The 22,420-nt window shown below is 44.0% G+C and overlaps 1 protein-coding gene across 11 annotated transcripts in view; it reads right to left on the bottom strand.

Moving 5' to 3' along the window:
• PLCE1 (phospholipase C epsilon 1) overlaps window positions 1-22,420 on the bottom strand; it is a 323,845-nt gene that overhangs the window by 181,807 nt on the left and 119,618 nt on the right. For all 11 annotated transcript variants that reach the window (XM_040434726.1, XM_040434732.1, XM_040434729.1 and 8 more), the window contains exon 3: window positions 20,003-20,234. In XM_040434726.1, the coding sequence (XP_040290660.1) occupies window positions 20,003-20,234 (232 nt within the window). The remainder of the gene's footprint in view (window positions 1-20,002; window positions 20,235-22,420) is intronic.

The following is a 22,420-nucleotide window of genomic DNA, read 5'->3' as shown; positions in this document are numbered from 1 at the left end:
TTCCACTTTGTCAGCTTCGATTCACTCATCTCTACTGCTGGTGAATGGCCTCCATGCGCCAAATGTCTGGACTGCCATGAGATGAAAATATACAGTAGCTAAGGTGGTGAGCACCCATCTTGCACTATTTATTTGGCCTAACAGTAACCTTTTGTTAAATACTTTTCCAATATTCACGTTGCAGAAGCAATTGAAAAATATGTTTACAGAGGTGCGTGAGCATTGAAACTCCGTAAAGAGGCTCTGTCATCAGGATCAATCTTATTAAATCAGGCATACTGCCTGGTAGGGATCATTATGCTGAATAAACAATAAATTTCTTTTGTTTGTATGCTAAACAGCTGCAGAGATTTCTGCATTTTTATTTAAATACAAATGAGCAAGTTGGAGCACCAGGATGCAGGGCTGAACTCTTGGAGCACTGCTTTGTAGCTCCCCCTGTGCTCTGCACACTTCTTCCTCCACTTGATTAACAGAGATAGATATCAGCATGCTGAGTGCAGGACTGTGTCCTCGCATGTACATATCATATACTCTATGTACTATAGCTTTACCACATTGAGATATTTTCAGAAAGCTAATCTACATACTTCTGCTTTATTTACTAACAGAATTATAGGATTATAAAGACACCAGTAATTAGTGTTAGCTTCTAAGTATAGAAAAACACATTTTCTATATGTGATAATGCTGTAGCTTAGTGATAAGCTCTTCGTTTTGTATGTAGCAATCCCAGCTTTGAATCTTGGAGAGAATTTTTTTTTTCGTCAGAACTTTTTTCTTCTTCCATATGTAACCCATAATAAATGTCTATATCCTTATCATATAGAGAAGAATGTTTTTATAGTTAAAAATCTAATAAATATTGAATTTTTTTTACAATCAAATATTGTGCCTGTGAATAAACCAATAATAGGTTTTAGGCTTCTAAGCAAAAAAACACTATTCTCAATGTAGTAAGGCCTTTATAATCAAATATTGTGCTGGTGAATAAAGCACTAATATATATATTAGCTTTCTAAGCATATCTCAGTGTGGTAAAGTTATAGTACATAGAGTATATGACATGTATATGCTAGGACACAGCTCTGCCCTCACCATACTGATGTCTAGCCCTGTCAATCAAGGGTAGGGGGAGTGTGTAGGGCTATCCTCAAAGGATTCCACCCTGCCTCCTGTATGCCTGGTTTAATAGGGTTTATCATGTCGGAGCCTCTTTAATTTTTCCCTACTTATTTAACATCAGAATACAGGTTGGTATTTACAGAAGCTAATAATTTGCCAATGATCCAGTACACACAGGTGATAAATTTAGGAAATATGTAGAATTCCTTGTGGTTTCCCTGTTTCTGTAGTTGCTGCAACTTGTAAAGGGAGCTTTTCCAATACAATGTATGTAGTAGATGCTAGTTTACTGCTATTTATATAACCGTCTTATATTTTAGTGTAGCAATCCATCACTTTGGACGGTAGCTTCTATACTCAGCATGATCATACTGTACATGGGTCCATAGTTTTTTAAACCAATTTTAGAAAAGATGAAAATAGTACAACACTTCTTTGTGTTCTCTTCTCTCCCACGTGCCCCACTTTATCTACAGCACAAAGGCAACGGCTATCAAAAGAATAGGTTGACTACTTTTTTTGTCCCTATTCAAAATGATTCAGCTACTGCACGATAGAAGCACAGATTTTAAGAAAACCAGGACAGCTTAAATAAAGAAACCACGCTATGGTGGCACACACGTGAGCTACTGCGGATTCAAGGCACAAAAGTTATCAAGTTTCTAAAAATAGTTCTGCCAAACAATTCTAGAAAAAAAAAAAAACACAAAAGGGGTCAGCCAGACGATTATTATTATTATTTTTTTTAAAGGCCTTAAATGGTGTAAAATAATACAATACTGACCTCACCGGTCTCTACTTCCTGGTCTCTCTTGACACACAGGCAGGGCCGGCGCAACCTGTAAGGCGACTTAGGCAGCCGTCCAGGGCGCAATTTAGCAGGGGGCGCCAGAACCGAGCGGTTAAAAAAAAAAAAAAAACTTGATTAAGTGGCCGGCGGCGCCCCTCATGCTGCGCCGCCACTCTAGTAAGCAGGGCTGGCGCTTCCATAGAGTCCTTAGGGGCGCCGGCCCGCAACTAACTATAGGCAGGAGGCAGGACTGTGGACACGGAGATGAGCGCTTCCATTGTTGAAGCGCTCATCTCCAGTCATCTGTATCGCCGTCCTCAGGACAGCGATACAGATGGCTGTGCAGCAGGGGAGGGAGAGGTGTGTCCCTTCCCCTTCCTCTGATAGGCTGCAGGCCCTAGCCTGAGCCCTGAGCCGTACAGCGCGGGACACAGGCCAGAAAAGGCCTGTATCGCATCGCTGACATGGAGGTAAGTATACGTTATTTTTTTGTTGTTGTCAATACTGGTGGCTACTGGGCTGGCACATGATGGGGGCTCTGGCTACTGGCCCATGATCAGGGGGGGCCTATGGCTACTGGGACATGATAGGGATAGGGGGGGCCCTATGGCTACTGGGACATGATAGGGGGGGCCCCATGGCTACTGGAACATGATAGGGGGGCCCTATGGCTACTGGCACATGATAGGGGGGGCCCTATGGCTACTGGCACATGATAGGGGGGCCCTATGGCTATTGGCACATGATAGGGGGGGCCCTATGGCTACTGGCACATGATAGGGGGCCCTATGGCTACTTGCACATGATAGGGGGCCCTATGGCTACTGGCACATGATAGGGGGGCCCTATGGGTACTAGCACATGATAGGGGGGCCCTATGGCTACTGGCACATGATAGGGGGAGGCCTATGGCTACTGGCACATGATAGGGGGGGCCTATGGCTACTGGCACATGTTGATGGCGGGCTCAGGCTACTGGCACATGATAGGGGGGGCTCTGGCTACTGGAACATGAGATAGGGGGGCTCTGGCTACTGGCACATGATATAGGGGGGGCTCTGGCTACTGGCACATGATATAGGGGGTGCTCTAGCTACTGGCACGTGATATGGGGGGCTCTTGTTACTGACACATGATGGTGGGGGGGCTCTTATTACTGGCACATGATTGGGGGGCATCTATGAGGGCACATTTTACTGGCACATTATTGGGGGACATCTATGGGGGCACTTATTACTGGCACATTGGGGGCACTTCTTACTGGCACATTATTAGTGGGCACTATAGCGGCATCTACTGAGGCCACAAAGAACGGCTATTTTATATGGGGGCTCTGTATACGGGCATTTTATACTGGGACACATTATGGTGGGTACTATTGCAGTGCGCAGCCCTGCAGGGTGAGCGAATGTGAGGTCACGGTTGATAGGCAAAACGAGGGTTGCTCTTGGTACTCACAGTTTTTATTTACCCTGGCAGGCATACAGCAGTGATGGAGAGGCTGGCACATGAATCCTCTGGGGCACTCTCTGTGTATAGGGACCAGGCCAGGTGGTAGGTGAGGTGCCCTGGGTGTTGGAAGTTTAATGTGCCGGTGGCAAGATCCCTTATAGTTCGTGAGGCCAGTGCCAGTAACGGTGGCACACCGATTTGTTGTAGGAATAATTGAGGTACACAAAGCTGCAGTGAACCAGAACTTCTTTTTACTGAACAGTTCAACTATATACAGTCCTCAGTTAGTTCCATAGGTATAATGTTGGATACAGGCAGGCATTATACAAATGGTAGGCAAAGTCTTTGCAAGATACTCAGAGGGTATAACACTTACAGATCAGGCTGTACTTTCCTCAGATCCTGTCTGGCTTTCACCAAGGCCCGTATGCCCTATTGCTGGCTTTATCCTTGGGTAGGGAAAACTTCCTCAGGTAGATATCTTCTTGCTGTAAATATCCTTCTGCCCTTCAGCTTTCTATTTGGCTGGATAAAAGTGGCTCTGCACTGTACTTGGTAAGGTGCTATATATCCTCAGGAGGTAACTTCTTCCCCTGGAAGCAAGCTAGGAGCCTGGGCTATCTAGCTGCATGTCAGAAGCTGCTTCCCAGCTAACTTTTGGTTAAAGTGCACACTGGCTTCTGACTACACACTCCTCTCTGGTCTGGACCTGACTATATATCCTAGGGGGTTCCCTAGCTCCCACTACTGCCTAGGAGGAGGAACTACACCCCTAACAGGCCTGGTACACAGGAGATAATATGGAAATACACTTACAATGCAATGTAAAATACCATAACCATGTTCCACAGGAGGTGGAGAACAACGTGACCCAATTGACCCTTGAGTAGTGCCCACCCTTACGTAGTGGGACACTACACTATGGGGAAGGTGGGAGAGGAGTACTATGGGGTCATCTATGGGGGCACTGAGAAGGGGTATTTTATACTTACAAATTATGGGGGACACTGAGGGCATCTACTGGGGCACTATATATGGGGCATTTTATACTGGTACATTATGGGGGGCACTAGGAGGGAGGGGGGAGAGGAGCACTATGGGGGCATTTACTGGGGGCACTATATAGGGGTATTTTATACTGGCACATTATGGGGCACTATGGGGACATTAGCTCAACTGGGGGCATTACAAGGGGGTATTTTTTGCACTGTCACATTATAAGGAGAATTATTTCTACGGGGGGGGGGGGGGCATTATGGTGGGCTTTATTACTCCCCCATGGTATGACCCCCTAGTAGCAGCACCAGCCTCTCCCTGCTCTGCTATCCCTCTGCCCATTCTCCAAATCCTTATTATGAAATCTTTCTCATTAGGATAAAACACAGCATCAGCTCCACTGAGCCCCCCAGCCAAAGTGTTGAAGTGGTGTCCGAGATCCCCAAGGGTCAAGCCAAGTAACTGAAAGTTTTCATATGAAATATGTTTATGTTATACACATATAGCAAACACTGTGCCACACAATATACAGTTTCTTCTGTAAAAGTCATCAAGTGTCATAGGGGGGGGGGGGCCTTATTGTTTCTTTAGCTATGGCTTAAGTTATAGTAGTTATTCTCCACCATTCTTAATAGGGGGCTTTATTGCAACATATAACTATCTTTTAATTTAAATGCTGAGAAACGGGTGGAACAAATGTGATGTCATGATATGGGCAGATCATCTGATAAGGGGGGGCGGCAATTTTTATCTTTCCTAGGGCGGAAAAAATCCTTGCACCAGCCCTGTACACACACAGGAAATGATTGCTCAACCAATCACTGCTGAGATAGCCAGATTGGCTAAGTGGCCATTTCCTGTGTATCAAGAGCGACTAGAAAGTAGAGACCAGCAGAGAATCATGAAACATCTGAAAAAGAGCAGTGGAAGACTGGTAAGAGAGTATAACTTATTTTTATTATTTTACACCAGTCCAAGTCTTTTTAAAAAAAATTTAATCAGCTGGACAACCCCTTTAAAATCAGTATTGTTTTTCGTGAATTAAAAGGGTATTCCTTCTCACCCGGCTGAGTTTCCTCTGGTAAGCGCATCTGTAACAGTCACGTACACACACACACAGGGGGGAGGATAGTGACCACTGCGCTCCACCCTCTCCCCTGGCCCTGCTTACTTGCCTCACAAGTCCTGATGACAGGGGACAACTGGACGGCAGTCCCTAACTTAGGATACATGCGGGAAGGACAGACAAGACAAATAACGGATAGTGAACGGACCGGGTCAAAACCAAGAGGACAACGCAGTACAGAGGGATAAGCAAAGAATGGTCAGGAGAAGCCGGGGTCATAAATACCAGGAGAGTCGAGAAGTACCAAAGGAGTCCGCAAAGAATAGTCAGGTGGAAGCCGAGGTCAAAATACCAGGAGGAGTGCGCAGTACAGGAAGAGCAGGCAAAGGATCGTCAGGGAACAGGATCAGGTAAGTATACAGGTATCCAACAAACGCCAGGAACCTAAATTAACAGGCAACCTGTGGCCAGCAGGCTGCCTGTATTTATAGTCGGTCATGTGACGTGGCCAGCGTCACATGACTGACAGACCGACCAGTCGAGCACCGAGTGATCAGCTCGGCGCTCAAGGCAGACCTAGGAGCAGGGAGCCTCCCAGCTAGCAAAGCCGCCCTGGGAATGAGGTCAAACACAGATCCTCACTCCCGAAGCTAAGCAGCAGGTCTGCGGCCTTCTGCTTCGGCACCCCGTTACAGCATCACAACATAAGTGCAGTAAGATGAAAGTGTATTTTTTAAAAACAGCTGTAGTTTGAAAACAGCAGGGGTTTGCACAAGATGTTTGGCACCTGCTTTACTGAATAATTGTTTCCACTGATCATTCAGAAAGCTTGATGCAGTGCAACCCTTGTCTGGCTGCTGTTTTCCCGCAGCACACTTTGGAAATTAAGATGTCCAATTTGGAAGCAGTTATCTGGTTTATATGGGGACATTTCTAGGCTACACTCTTTAGTTTGTACTCTTGAGTCTGAGGTTAAAAGGTTTTCTCTGACTCTGAGTGCTGTAAAGCAGCCCAACAAGCAACCACCTCTCCCTCAAATACCTCAGAGGAAAAGAGCTGAGTGGGAAACTGTTGGTTGTGGGAGATTGCAAGCTGTGGAGCATAAACATGCTAATTTTGGCCTATCATTATATAATTACTATAGTCTACCTTCTGACTTTGAAGGTGACAAAGTTGCTGGTTCAAACAGGGCTCACCATGTGATGGATGCTTTGACTTATAAGAGAAAGATTGTCTTGCAAGAAGTAAAGAATGGTATTAACCAGCCACATGGAGTTGATGGAGTGATCAGGAAGGAAGAGAAGACATCTTCTTGTTGGTGATTCCACCATTAGAGGGGTTGAGTTAGGAGATGCTGGAGTGCAGATGTGTGAAGGAGGTGAGATGTCTTCCAGATTCCACTGTCAATAGGGAGAAGAAGCGCATTGAAAATATAGTCATGTCAGCTATTGAAGATAATGTGTGATCTTGTGTTACATCTTGGCAGAAATGATTTGGCTCATGAAAGTTTGGCTTTCTGTACAAAGGGAATTCCAGAGTTTTAGCCAGAATTGGTGTGGTAAATAGGCCTCCAGTGCAAAGTGTGGATTATGATAAGTTGGTGGATGAATTTTCTCAAATGGCAAAAAAGGAAGGTATTGTACGGTAGGTATGGGTGACTTCAACATGCCTTATGTAGACTGGAATATCTATAGTGCTATCTAATGCGAAGCTGTAGGATAAATGGTACAAACAATGGAAATTGCAGCTTAATGACTCCAAATATAAAATAATGCATGTGGGGGAAAGGAACCCTCTATTCTGAGTATCATATTGGCTGTTCTGTGTTAGCCAAGACTTCAGAAGAAAAGGGTCATTTTAGCTTTAAAATTAGTAAGCAAGATTGGAAGGCAGCTGAGAAACAAGTTGTACACTTGGAGGTATAACCAGTAGGAAGAGAGAGATTGTGATCCCACTGTATAGAGTGCTAGTAAGACCACATCTGGAATAATATGTCCAGTTCTGGAGACCCCCACCTACAAAAAAATATAGATAAAATGGAACAAGTGCAGAGACAGGCTACAAAAATGGTGGAGGGTCTTAAGCATGAAACATACTGTATCAGGATAAACTTAGGGGGCCTTTTTTAAGACCCCTCCCTTTTTTAGACTCCAGTCTTAATAACCCTGTGCGCTAGCGGTGGATCCACCAAAGTTATGAAGAGGCACCACATTACTTGGGTTCATCCACATGCGTAAAAGACGCGTAGAAAAAGATAAACGAGACAGGCCTACTGGCCCGTCCACTTCCCTGCCCACGGCACACCCCCTTTTTTAGACCTGGCGTGAGCGGGGAAAAGTTGCAGATTGCGGCACAAATAACCTTTGCACTGCAATCTGCGCCAGTAATACTCCAAAAATAGGCAATTTCTCGTTAGTAAATGACTCCCTTGAGGAATAAAGGGAAAAAGGGTGACATGATGAAACCTTTTAGCATGTTAAAGGCATAAATAATAATATAAGAGCAGACTAGATGGACCTTGTGGTCTTTTTCTGCTGTCAACCTATGTTTCTTTTCCAAACAATATTTCGAACTAAATTGGTACAATAACATAAATGGAACAGTTCTACAAAGTCCCTGAATGTGTCTAGTGGTGCCTTCCACTCAGATAATTAGTTCAATGGCATGACCTGACAGCTTACATGACCATACAGATGCAAAGCAAAATTGTGGTGTTTTGTATTTTATGTACCCATTAGGAATAAGGCCTCATGCACAGGACCGTGTGCTTTGTGGTCCGCAAACCAGCCGTGTGCATCCTGGACGTTTTCATCCCGGATTATTGTAACAATGCCTATTCTTGTCTGGAAAACAGACAAGAATAGGACCTGTTCCATTTTTATTGCCGGGCGGACATAGAATCGCATGGATGTGGACAACACACAAACAACATTTGTGTGCTGTCCACATTTTTTGTGGCCCCATGGAAATGAATGGGTCCACATGCGATCTGTCATGAGCATGAGGCCTGATACTGTGGGGTCAGAGTAAGAAAGAGGTCACATTTGCAGTAAATACATAACTGGAGCACTTGTTTTGAGACTATAACTGAAAAGCCAAGGACACCACTTATCCTGCTGTAGGGTTCTGATCATGCATAATCACCATGTGTAGCTTACTTGGGTAAGTACTTGGACAACTTTTAAAAACCTTTACACAAATCCGTAAAATGTGACCTAAAGAAAAGGATTACCAAAGATTATCTTGGAAACTATGCTAATACAATATTTGGAACACATAACAAAACATCCTTGTAAATTGCTCAAGATAAAACCAATAAATCACACCATACAAAACATCCTTGTAAATTGGTCCAGAAAAAAAATAAATGTTAGTGTCCAAGTCCCAAATATGCATAGTAAGATATGTGGTGCTTAGCGCTTTTAGGGTTCAAGCCTCAGTAGACACTTCTATATTTCGATATTTTTAGCCAGTGCTGGTATACTCCATCGATTTTTTTGAATGGAGGAAAGTAGGTGCCCTACATGGGGTTCCTCTTGATGTAATGCATTTATATAAACTTTTGATATACTTAATAGGGTTGGCCAGTTTCGTATATTGATGACCTATCCTCTGGATAGGCCGTCAATATCAGATCAGCGGGGGTCAGACTCCCGGCACCCTCGCCAGTCAGCTGTTTGAAGAGAGTCAAATCACCGCCGGTCTGAGATTGATGACCTATCCTGAGAATAGGTCATCAATATAGGAAACCGGCCAACCCCTTTAAAAGGAGGCTTTCAGTTGATTTCTGTTGTCCAAACTGAGAGCATATGATGTGATAGGGTAGGATAACCAGTGCCACAGGGAATGAATGGAGCAGAAAGGTAAATGCTCCCATCGCGATGGTAACTTGGGACTCTCGTTCTTGGATTGGTGGGGGTCCCAGCGGTCAGATTCACACCGATCAGTTAGTAAACCTTATCCTATAAATATGCAGTGCACCGGCCAGCAGGAGAAGAGTGGTGGTTGCTAGAACAATGAGAGTTATTATAGTTCTCACAGTGGCTAATCCTTCTCTCCATCTCTTCCTCCAGGCCATGATTGCAGTGAGTGGAGGACCATAACCCTTCTTTCCCACGGGGCACACCTTAGACTTTTGGGAGCTCCTGCCTGGCGTTCGTTGATGTTAGGTGGCTAAGCAGCAGGGTTCAAAGCAGGAGCACAGGCATAGGGCTGGCAGATGATGGAGGCAATGACCAAGCCCATTTGGTTAGAATAAATAAAGTCTCTCTTTTGTGAACAGATAATAGAGGTTTCAGTACAAATGTAAGGAGTAGGCACAGTTCTGAGGTATATAATAGAGTAGGCTTTCCGAGAGGCTGCATATAGTAGTTAACCTTAATGATTGTCCTCCCTGAGTCTCTCTCTGTGCACCATACAATCTTCCCAATTAACTAAATGCATGTAATTACTCTCAATATACTTTCTGCAGTTCCCAGTAGCAGGAGACAGTCATAGATTGGACAGCCAGACCGTCTCACAAGTTTGGTGGGTGCTGGAGGCAACTGACTCTTTCCACATGCAGTAAAGCCTTTCCATAAATGTGCATTTACCTTACTGTCTCAGTCCAGCAGACTTCATTTGGTTCTGAACCTTCTGGAAATATTCAGTACTTTCTTCCCTCAGGGAATAATTCTTTTTGGCAACTTTCCATTCTCAGGAATGGTGTTTTCCTGGATACGGCTTCTATTTTGGCCTACTTTTCAGCAGGACACACAAAACAGGTCCTGTCTCTTGCCTGTTCAGCAGCAGACTCTCTACTCATTAACCAGAGGAAAATGGGGCCAGCCCACTACATGGCAACTGTGACTAACGACTGCCAATTAACTCTTTGCTACTAATATGGAACCTTTTGGGAAACATAGTGCACAGATCATTTCAGTAAACATTTTAACAGATTGCAGACTGTAAACCATGGTATTAACTCATGGGTCACTGCAAATAATTAGTGCAGCCCCTTTAATATTGCTGGCATGGAATTCAATCTTGCAAGAACCAGGTACCACCATGTTCTGGCTAGTGAGGCCCCAGTAGGAAAGTCTTTAAGAAACCCTGGTCTAGTTAACATCTTGTCTACCGTGAGTATGCACATTTATATATACAATAGTTCTATATCCATCTGATTAGATGCAATCATTCTGCCACAAATTGTGTTATTTATATATTATTTGTACATAATAAAATGTGATTTATGCACATAATAAAATTCACAGGTGGCAGTCATATATTACAGGGGTTATCTAAGACTATCCTTAGTATTTCATATTGGTATAGTTCCAACACCAGTCACCGCGTGGTACAGCTACATACACTGGCTAGTGGCTGTGAGTAGTACTGCAGTGGTGTTCCCATTCACTTATTTACTACATTTTTACATGGTTTTTATGAATATGCTGTCTAACAGAAAATCGCCAAATCTCTAAATCTAAAGCTTTGTAGATGCATATAAAGAATTATGAAACAGGAAAGACTCAAGTGCATTCTTGTACTAATGGGATGCCAGGAAATAATTTGGAATGTTGGCAAGGAGAAAATGACCTCACTGTAAACAAACAGTGCATCAAGGGTCACGAGGCTCGCCCCCATCAGAAGTACTTTATTGAATTTCCCTTACTATGATTTGTTACTATTGCACTCAAAATGTGACATCACAAGATTTCACAAAAGAATACTGGAAAATTATAACTTTAAATTCAGCAATACAAAGTCAGACTGAGCTGCAATGCTGTGTTAAATAGTTACTTGAATGTATTAAAGAGGATCTGTCAACTCTCCTAACGTGTGTTTAGCAACTACTTGCATTCCCCATGTAACAATAATTCTGGAACATCTTTTCATCTGCTTTTCCTTCTTTTCCACATCATCTAATATCAATGAGAATATGTGTATCAGGAACATTCAGCTCCTCCTCTCTCTGCATCTTGCTGACTTTTCTAGGACATGGACACTTTGAAGGATGATTTGGAAGAAGTAAAGCCAGCAAAAGATGTGCAGCCACAATTTTAGGAAAAACTGATTTATTACTACAAAGTGCGAGGAAATTCGGATTAGTTGCGAATCAAAGTTTTCCTAAATTTCGGACTGAATTCCACTTTGAATGCTTCGCTCAACACTAATTATAATCTCTAGAAGGATAATCTCTAGAAGGAATAATAGAGTAATGGCACAAAATAGTTTTTATGTGAAAGTAGTTAATAAACCAGACATGTCAAGAGAGGTGCCTGGTCCTCTTTAAAGGCTATGGAAACCTTTGAGGCAATTTTGTTTTTATTATTGCATTTTCACTCATTTTGGGCAAAAAAATAATGTTTTCAATTGGTCTTTAGTAAAAAGTTTCAGCTGAAATACACCGTACAGGAGTTAAAAATCAGTCTGTTTGCAAAATATCACTTCTCGGTGCCATCAGTTGATGGGTTATCCAGGCTTAAATTTAAATCCATGCTCTTTTAGATACATATAATGAGTGTTTATGAGGTCAGAGATAAAGCTTCATATGAGCCATAAGCTAAAGGAACTGAGAAGTGATACTCTGCAAACAGACTGATTTTTAACCCCTGGATCTCAAAAATGGCAGAAAATTTTGATTAAAGTCCAATTGAAAAAAATGATATTTAGCCCAAAATGAGCAAAATGCAATCATACAAAAAATTCCCTGGAGACTTCCGGTTCCGGCGCTGGGATGCAGGACGCGGAGTGAGTGAGCTCCGGCACCTGCCCCTATAAATCCTCCTGCGCTCCGACCTAGTGGACGAAAAGGGACCCCGAAAGTCACCTGGGGGTTCCCGCTAAGTGTTGGCCGACGGTCCATGGACCGATACTTGCTGAGGAGCGGCAGACGACAAGTGGTGAGCGGGACGAAAATGACCGCAAGTGCTGCGCAGGGCAAGATGGCGGATTCCCGCCCACACTCCCCGATAGCGATCCAAGAGGCCACAGAGGTGGTGGAAAACGGAGGCAAGCCTTCAGGGGATCTCAGCAATATCGATTACAAGACGCTGGCTATCGAAGTGGCCCGCTATCTGGCCCCAGATATAAAAGAGACTCTTGCCAAGACCCTCACACAGTCTCTACATGAACTGCACTCCACGGTGGCAAGACATGAGGCAAGCATAGAGGAGTTGGAGCAAAGGGTCGCGGCGATGGAGGATGATATGAACAGATGTACTCATGAAGCCCAAGATCTTTATAAGCAGAACATCGTTCTGAAAGACCGCCTGGAGGACCTGGAAAATAGGTCCAGGCGGAATAATTTAAGAATAGTGGGCCTGCCAGAGAGTGTGAAACAGCCTGCCTTGAAAGAGATTTGCGAGATAGAAATACCTCAAGCACTGAACCTGTCCGGAAGACGCATTGTGGAGCGGGTCCACAGAGTAGGCCCTGCAGTGGACTTTCAGTCACAAGAACGCAATGTTTCACAGAATCTCCAGTCTAGGCCGCGGCAAATTATTATGCGGTTCCTAGACTATAACGACAAGGAAGCCATCCTGAGAGCTTTTCGAGCTCGCAAAGGGCCACTGAAGGTCAGAGGACATACCTTGCTAATGTTTGCTGACTACTCTGCAATGGTGGCGAAAAAGAGGCGTGATTTCAGCGCGGTTTGCTCGGAACTGTATAGGCGACAAATACGGTTCCAGCTATTGTATCCGGCGATTTTAAAGATCTCAACGGAGGATGGCGAGGTCAAAACCTACCAAGATCCGGTGGCAGCAGAAGAGTTCCTGCGGAATAATAGCACGGAGGGTGAGCCAAGGCACAGAGGACGGTCGCCGGGACAGCAACAGCGGAGGAGGGAGAGGACAAGAAGCCCGGAGTGGAGACGCTCACCTCTAGCAGACAGACGCGGACGAGACTGGGAGATGGTTCCAGTTGATAAGAGAGGGCTTCGCTCTTCCAGAAGAAGGGACTCTTGGTCAAGATGAGGGGGACATTACTGGTAGCTATGTTTAGTTTAGTTCTGTTCTGAGTCATTTTTCTACCAGCAATGGAAAGTGGACATGGTTTAACATGTACAACGGGAGTGTGGTTATGCATAGCAGTACTGTCTAAAAATTTATCTGTGGGATTGCATGGATATATGTTTTGAAGAAAAGAGCATTGCGGTCAGAAAAGTGTAAAGTATGGGGGACGGGTGAATGAGTGCTGCAGCCTAGAAAAAAGGGAAGTCGAGAATAAGGGAGGAGGTTGTTAGTTGGGTAATATGTGTCACAGAGACAATTTGGTTCTAGGGGTTTTGCCTAACAGGGATGGGGGAGGGAAGGGGGTAGTTTACAATATTGTATGTGAAAATGTTCATGTTGATTTCTGTGCATCAGCTGGCACCTGTCCTGGAAGTATCTGGGTAATGGGATATGTTTCTCCAGTCATCATTTTAGTCAATATCCTAAATTATGAAGATAGTGAGTTGGAATGTTAAGGGCCTCCGCTCTCCGCAGAAGAGATGGATGATTCTCCGCCATCTAAAAAAATTAAAACCTGATATAGCACTACTTCAGGAAACTCATTTACCAGCAGGAGATTTTGGCAGGATGCAAAAATTGTGGGTGGGCCAGGTGATAGGGTCCTCCTCCTCAGAGCGGAAAGCGGGGGTCCTGATTTTGTTCAACAAAGCTTTCAACTTCACTTTGCTGAGTTCAGTAACGGATGACAACGGGAGGTGGGTAAAGGTGTCGATACGGGTCCAAAATAGGGAATACACTGTATTCAATGTATATGGTCCGAATGCTAATAATTCACAATTTTTCAGGGCGCTGGAAAGTAAGTTATTGTTGGACAGGACCTCAAACCTGATTGTAGGAGGTGACTTCAACTCAGTGATGATGGGACAGGAGGATAGAAAGACTGAGGCGAAAGGGGGCAGAACTACGGTAGCTCATGACGTAGTCTTGGGGCAGCTGACAGAATCAGTGGGTCTGATAGATCCCTGGAGGCAGTTACACCCTGACGACAGAGAGTATTCCTTTTACTCTCACGCTCAGGATTCCTGGTCACGCATTGACTACATCTTTGTCCAAGGCTCACTAGCGGGGTTGGTAGAACACGCTTAGGTGGGGGATATTATGGTGTCAGATCATGCTCCGGTGTCCCTGACCTTGAGGGACAGTTATCCAAAGGGATCAGATTACCTGTGGAGATTCCCCTCGGGGCTAGTGGGAAATGAGGACTTCCAGAATAAGTTAATTGGCTGGTGGGAAGAATATAGGGAGGATAATCAGGTCCACATAGACAACCCGGAACTTTTTTGGCAAACATCAAAAGCAGTTTTGAGGGGGCGCATTATGAGTTACATTTTTGGTAGGAAAAAAGCTTGTCAGCGGTCATTGGAAAGAACCAGTAATAGAGTCAGACAAATGTACAGGCAGTTCACGGAAATGCCCACAGCGGATAATAAGGCAAAATGGGTTGAAGCACGTCAGGCTTTTGAAGCTAGTGAAAAGCATAAAGAATCTCTCAGACAAACCCAGTTTGAAGCTAAATTATATCGTTTTGGTAATAAAGCGGGTCGTTTGCTGGCCAACCTAGCAAAAGGTCGAAGAGAGCCCCAATATATATTTAGTTTGAAAGATGGTGACGGGAAGATAGTCGTTGACCCGGCGGGCATTAGCAGAATAGTAGGTCAATATTATGAGACCTTATATAAGGATCACTCTTCAATGTCGTTAGTTGATACCCTCTTAGATAAGGTGGAGTTGCCCACAGTGACATCTGAACAGCTTATGAAACTAAATGCGGATGTGACTGTGGAGGAACTCCAGCTGGTCATTAAAGGGCTGAAAAACGCAAAAGCCCCAGGGCCTGATGGCTTCACGGGAGAGTATTACAAGGTGCTAATCTCGCAGGTTTCCCCAATAATGTTACAGCTTTATAATGACGTATTGAAGGGCAAGTCCCATCCAGATAAGGAAAATGTATCCTATATTAAACTCCTACCTAAGTCAGGGAAAGACCCACTTATGCCTAGTTCATATAGGCCTATATCCCTAATAAACGTAGACACAAAGATCCTATCTAAAATTATTGCTGACAGGTTAGCCTCTTTTTTGCCATCTTTAATAGGTGCTGAACAGGTGGGATTTGTCCAGGGCCGCTCAGCGGTCAAGAATATTCGGACGGTTTTAGCAGTGTTAGATAGAGTCAGACATGACCCTCGTCCAGGGGAGTGTCCAGCCATGCTCACCTTGGACGCAGAAAAAGCTTTCGATAATGTACGGTGGGCTTGGCTGGAGGCGGTACTGGACAGATTGGGATTCAAGGGGGCTTTTAGGACGTTTATTGCAAATTTGTACAGTAACCCAAGAGCACGGGTATATACCCAGGGATATCTCTCCAAACCTTTTAAACTGGAAAAGGGTACAAGACAGGGGTGTCCGCTTTCACCCCTACTCTTCAACCTAGCACTAGAGCCACTATCACGGCTCCTTTGCACTTCGGACCTGTATACAGGGATTGAGGTGGGAACAAAACAAGTGAAGGCGGCGCTCTTTGCCGATGATGTGGTATTATTTCTGGCTAGACCGGGAGTACATGTCCCAGTTATTTTCAAGGCTTTGGAGGCTTTTGGAAGTTATTCTGGGTACAGGGTGAACATTTCAAAATGTGAACTCTTGCCTTTAGTGCCCATGAATGACATTGCACAAAAAGTAAAAAGAGATCAAGGAATTAGCATAGCCAAATCCAGCATAACATATCTAGGGGTAAAAATAGGGAGGGACCCGCACTCTCTATATCAATTAAATTTTCCACCATTACTGTCCCGTATAGGGGCCGACCTGGATAGATGGCAAGGCCTACCTCTCTCCCTGATGGGGAGGTGTTGCTTGGTGAAGATGATGGGAGTCGCCTGGCTGTTATATCCAATGCAGACTATTCCATTACTGCTAAGACATGCTGATGTCAAACTCTTAGAAAGCAGATTTGTACGGTTTATATGGCAAGGCAAAAAGCCGAGAGTGGCCCTGGACAAATTGAAACTGAGAAGGGAGGTGGGGGGGATCAACTTCCCGGACGTTAGGGGTTATAATATAGCATGTAACAGCAGGTACATATTGGATTGGGCAAATCAGACCTCTTATTATACAAATCTAAGTCTGGAGAAACAGCTAGCAAAACCTTGGGACCTGATGGCATTATTGCACACCAGTATACCTAACTTGCCGAGATCAATTAAAATGTCACTGCTGTTAAGGGATACTATTGTAGTGTGGAAAATACTGAGGAAGATGTATGATTTGCCCTATCAACTATCTAAGCATCTCCCAATAGCAGCCAACCCTAGCTTTGAGCCAGGAAGGAATAGCAAGAGTATAGCAATGTGGTTAAACAAAGGGATAAGAACGATGGGTGACGTATTTCATGAGACAGAACCTCGGTGGAGGACACAGGAAGAGTTGAGGGAGAGGTGGGGATTGCAAGGTTCGACATTCTTGACATACATGCAACTTATGTCATATGGCAAGGGATTATGCAGGGATCTGACAAAAGAATGGAGGACAAATGATTTTGACAGTTTTCTACGGCAAAAGGTTAGACCGACAATCTCACTTCTTTACCAATCCCTGAGAAATAGATGGGAGAGAGTAGATTCCAAGAACATGTTTCGGAAGTGGGGAATACTATTGGAGGTTAAGGATGTGCACCAGTTGGTCTGGACGGGCATAGGGACGCTACATCAGGCTGTTCCGGATGAAAACTGGCGTGAGACTCACTTCAAAATTCTACATCGCGCAATATACGGTTTTGATGTTCCAAAGACAGGTTTAAAACTAGACAGAATAGTGGCATGTCCAAAATGTGATTCCCCTAGAACGGATTTATACCATGGACTGTGGAGCTGTCCGAGATTGAAATCATATTGGGAAGAAGTGTCTGACTTACTAAAAAAGTGTGGTAGGAGTGAGACGGAGATTACTCCTGTAGTGGTGATCTTGCATGTCCAATACCACAACGATGACCGATCCGATAGTTACACAATGTCGTCTCTACTGCCAATGGAGCATAAAATTGTGCTTGGGGCAAAAAAATGCTTATTAAATATGTGGCTTCAATCTCAGACTCCCTCGATATCCATGGTCATCGCGTGTCTCAGACGTATATTCCACCTGGAATGGTTGGAAGCGACACAACAAAAAGAGGTTAGAGGGAAAAAATTATATCTAACGTGGCGCAAATTTATCCTGGGTCATATTGATCAAGGTGAATATAGCCGGGTTATGTCCCCCTTCAAATTGACGGAGTGGTATGTGTTGGAGGACCTCAAGGATAGACTGGGAATGTTAAAAGTGACATAGATGTTACCAGATACATACGTACTGATGTGTAGCCAGGTATGGTGCTTAAGCTGATGCAGGGAAGGGAGGGAGGGGAGAATTGTGTTCTATATTGGGGGGTTTTGTTTTAACTTTCCAAATGATGTAACGTGCCGAGCATGTACTTTCCATGTCAAAACCATCTTCATGTACACTGTGATATGATGTCAACCTGTTACTCTTTGGATTGTGGGAGAAAAATAAAAAATTATATTTAAAAAAAAAAAAAAAAATTCCCTGAAGGTGTATATAGCTTTACAGGACAGGGCGCAGAAAAAACCCCCCAAAAAAACCCAACAACTATATTTTAATATATGATATACAGCATAGTCCCTAAAAAATGTTGGGTCTGAGAGAGAAGCAAATGAACAAACTATAGGGTGGGCCATTTATATGTATACACCTTAATAAAATGGGAATGGTTGGTGATATTAACTTCCTGTTTGTGGCACATTAGTATATGTGAGGGGGGAAACTTTTCAAGATGGGTGGTGACCATGGCGGCCATTTTGAAGTTGGCCATTTTGAATCCAACTTTTGTTTTTTCAATAGGAAGAGGGTCATGTGACACATCAAACTTATTGGGAATTTCACACGAAAAACAATGGTGTGCTTGGTTTTAACGTAACTTTATTCTTTCATGAATTATTTACAAGTTTCTCTTTGTTTACAGCCATTGACATGTCGCAGAGGTTAACACATGAGGAGCGGATAGAAATTGTGTTGATGTCTGGTGAACGCAGTAACCGAGTCATTGCAGCAGATTTCAATGCAAGACACCCTACCAGACCACCCATCTCCCATGCTACAGTTAGCAAACTGCTTGCTAAGTTTCGTGAAACTGGTTCAGTGTTGGATTTGCCAAAATGTGGACGCATGTAATCTGTCTCTAATGAAGAAACATCAGTGGCTGTCCTACCTTCATTCAGCAAGAGCCCACAGCGTAGCACTCGCCGCATGTCACTGGAGAGTGGCATTAGTCGAACATCCCTTCGGCGGATATTAGCTACTCACAAATGGCACCCTTACAAACTCCAGCTACTGCAGCATCTCAACGAGGATGACCCAGATCGGCGCACTGAATTTGCAGAATGGGCAAAACAAAAATTGGAACAGGACCCTCAGTTTACGCAGAAGATTTTGTTCAGTGATGAGGCAAACTTTTATGTGAATGGTGAAGTTAACAAACAAAACCACCGCTATTGGTCTGACACTAACCCACATTGGATAGAACCCTCCAAGACTGTTGGAACAAAAAAATTGATGGTATGGTGTGGTATATAGGGTACAAAGATAGTGGGGCCATTCTTCATCAATGGAAACCTCAAGGCCACTGGATATGCGAAATTGCTACATGATGATGTGTTTCCCTCTTTATGCACTGAAGCTGGCATGTTTTTCCAGCAAGATGGTGCACCACCACATTATGGGTGTCAGGTCCGAGCATTCCTAGATGAACAGTTTCCTGGAAAGTGGATTGGTCATCGTGGGCCAGTTGAATGACCCCCAAGGTCTCCTGATCTGACCCCCTTAGACTTTTATCTTTGGGGTCATCTGAAGGCAATTATCTATGCTGTGAAGATACAAGATGTGCAGCCCTTGAAACTACGGATACTGGAAGCCTGTGCTAGCATTTCTCCTGCGGTGTTGCTATCAGTGTGTGAAGAGTGGGAGAAGAGGGTTGCATTGACAATCCAACACAATGGGCAGCACATTGAACACATTTTATAAGAGGTCAGAAACTTGTAAATAACTCATGAAAGAATAAAGTTACGTTAAAACCAAGCACACCATTGTTTTTCTTGTGAAATTCCCAATAAGTTTGATGTGTCACATGACCCTCTTCCTATTGAAAAAACAAAAATTGGATTCAAAATGGCCGACTTCAAAATGGCCACCATGGTCACCACCCATCTTGAATAAAAACCCCATTTATGAATAAAAAGGACCTATGAGAAGTCTATGTAACATGGAGAGAATTATATAGCAGAGCTCACATCATGTTTTTGAGTCATTACTTTTAATTTCTAACCATGGAATTTTGTAAGAGCAAGCTGACTATCCACCAAAAGCCAAAGGAAGCACAGTATCATTCCTTCCTTCATGTTGTATTTCCTCTTCCTTTTGAATTTATTTCTGGCTTTGGCTCCAAAATCTGCATGAATATCTGCCACAAAAACAGCATTTTTCCCAAAACCGCCCTTAAAACATTACTAGCGGCAGCAAAGTTACCTTTCAGTATTGTTCTTCCAGTTGTCCCACTGAACAAAGGTCCACTTCTCGCACCCAACAATGCTGTAGCTTCCAGCAAGGCTCCACTTATGTACTGAGAAATGGAAGTCCTTTGCAAAGTTGCATAAAATCCAGCATTTTGCTTTTCATGTAGGACAGAGATCAATGGTTTTTCGAGCAGGCATACAGACAAATCCAAATGGTCCTCTTCCCCATGACCTTCACTGCAAACCTGGAATTAAAAGAGCCGTTTGTCACAACCACCTTCTAGCCAGATAATACAATTACATCATTGACCCATCTTGGTCACATCATACTTCTTAATGGACGTGCACAAACAAAGCAGAAATGGAGTTCTGACCTGCTGACTTGGACAATGAGTACTTGTCTGAAAGGACTGTCGCAGCTGCAGGAGAGGAGTGAGTGGTGCACTTGTGACTTTCACCTGGTTGCTTTTGCGTATTTAGGGGGTCATTTACTATACTGAAATATGCCTAAATTAGGTGTATTTCAGGCGCAGATGGCAGTGTAGTGGTTAGTAGCGCCGATATCTGCAACTTCGACCCGCTCATGTAAATTCTAAAATTGTGGACGGGTAGGGGTCGGCGGGCACGTCTCATTCATCATTTTTTTCTATGCCTGGAAAATTGTCTACATGTAAGACAGCTTGGAAGATGTCTTACATTTAGGTACGCTGGGTGCGCTGAAGTTATGGAGAGGCCGGCGTCTCTTCATAACTGCAACGGATCCACCGCCAGGTATAGGGGTTATTAAGACCAGCATCTAAAACGCCGGTCTTATTAAAAATGCCCCTTAGTTTTTTTACTTCATCTTAGATGGTTTGATTAGTGACATGATTTGAGTAAGTCCATTAGCAGACCATAGATTCTCATATAGCTACGAATATGCTGTCAGGGAATCTGAAGGACTTTCTTACCTTTTTGTGGGCAGGCAGCAGCTCATCAAGCATCTGCATCTCCAAAGTTCTTGTTAACCTGTTTCCTCCTGCATGAAATATAGCCCCTCACATACAGCCACAGAGATACATATGGTATGTAATGACCCTACAATTTCCTTCTCCACTGTCTAGAGCAGGCATGCCCAACCTGCGGCCCTCCAGCTGTTGCAAAACTACAACTCCCAGCATGCCCAAACAGCTTACAGCTATCAGCCTACAGCAGGGCATGGTGGGAGTTGTAGTTTTACAACAGCTGGAGGGCCGCAGGTGGAGCATCCCTGGTCTAGAGTGAGATATGGCTACATATTTCTATGAATTTAGAAGTAGGGATGAATGAAATGTGAGGAGAGGAACAGGGAAGCTACTGCTATATATTAAGATAGGGCCACATGGTGACAGTGGTCGCTCACACCTGTCGCGGCCAGGATAGCTGGATATCGGTGATCCCACAGTAATGAATGGTATCGCCGCAGCAGTTGCAAGAAATCCAGCTGTGTTGGTTTTCTTGCGACTGCTGCGGTGATCCCATGCATTTCTACTTCATGCTACTCAGCGATCCTGGCCGTGACCGGTGTCACTGTGTAGCCCTTGCCTAAGTCAACCTCTGATTGAAGGAGAAAGTGGATCAGAAGGATGTACAGCAGGGGGCGCTACCAGAGGGGAAACTGTAATGTACATAAAAAAAAAATATATATATTTTTATTGCATGTATGCTTCAATAATGCTTCATTTGAAATGCGCTATTTATTACATGGTAATACTTTTCGTGGTATAATTCTTTTTAATTTCCCTGCTCTACCATCATTAACACTACATGGAGCAGATGTTCCTTCCTGACAATCTCTTGCTCGTCAGTGGAGGTGGAAGCTGCAGTTGCATGCAGCGATCTCCTCCACAGTATAGGGAGGAGCGACCGCTAATGTCATCGCTCGTCTCCATACAGAATCATTGTTTGTCGACAGCAGAGCGTGATTAGACAATGATTTAGGAGACTGCACCAATGATCTATAGCATTCCACTCATTATCGGGTAATCGGCGGCACCTTTACAACGGCAGACCATTGTTAATGAACGTTTGTACGAAGGCTTGTTAGTGATAATCAACCCGAACATTGGGAAATATAAAGGTGCCATAAGTAGAAGATCCTTTCATTCTATATTCTAGATACATACTGCCATATAAATAACACAAAAGCTGGCCATACACATTAGATCAGAGTTGGCCAATCCAAATTCGGTGGGACTGGCTGACCATCTAATGTATATAGACGTCGCCCCACTCTTTCACAATGGCAGTTGTCAGGGGAGAGAAGGATCGGAAAGTTGGATTTCAACATGCCCAATCATTTTGTTGATAAGCTACCCCAGCGTGTGTCTGGCAGTCGCTTTCTTACCTCTCCCATTGCAGAACACATACACACTTGGCCGAAACGGGAGAGAGAGAGAGAGAGAGAGAGAGA

The sequence above is a fragment of the Bufo bufo genome, chromosome 6 (assembly GCF_905171765.1).
Source record: "Bufo bufo chromosome 6, aBufBuf1.1, whole genome shotgun sequence".
Taxonomy (NCBI): Eukaryota; Metazoa; Chordata; class Amphibia; order Anura; family Bufonidae; genus Bufo; species Bufo bufo.
The sequence above is the reverse complement of the archived record's forward strand: the minus strand, read 5'-3'. Positions and strand labels throughout refer to the sequence as shown.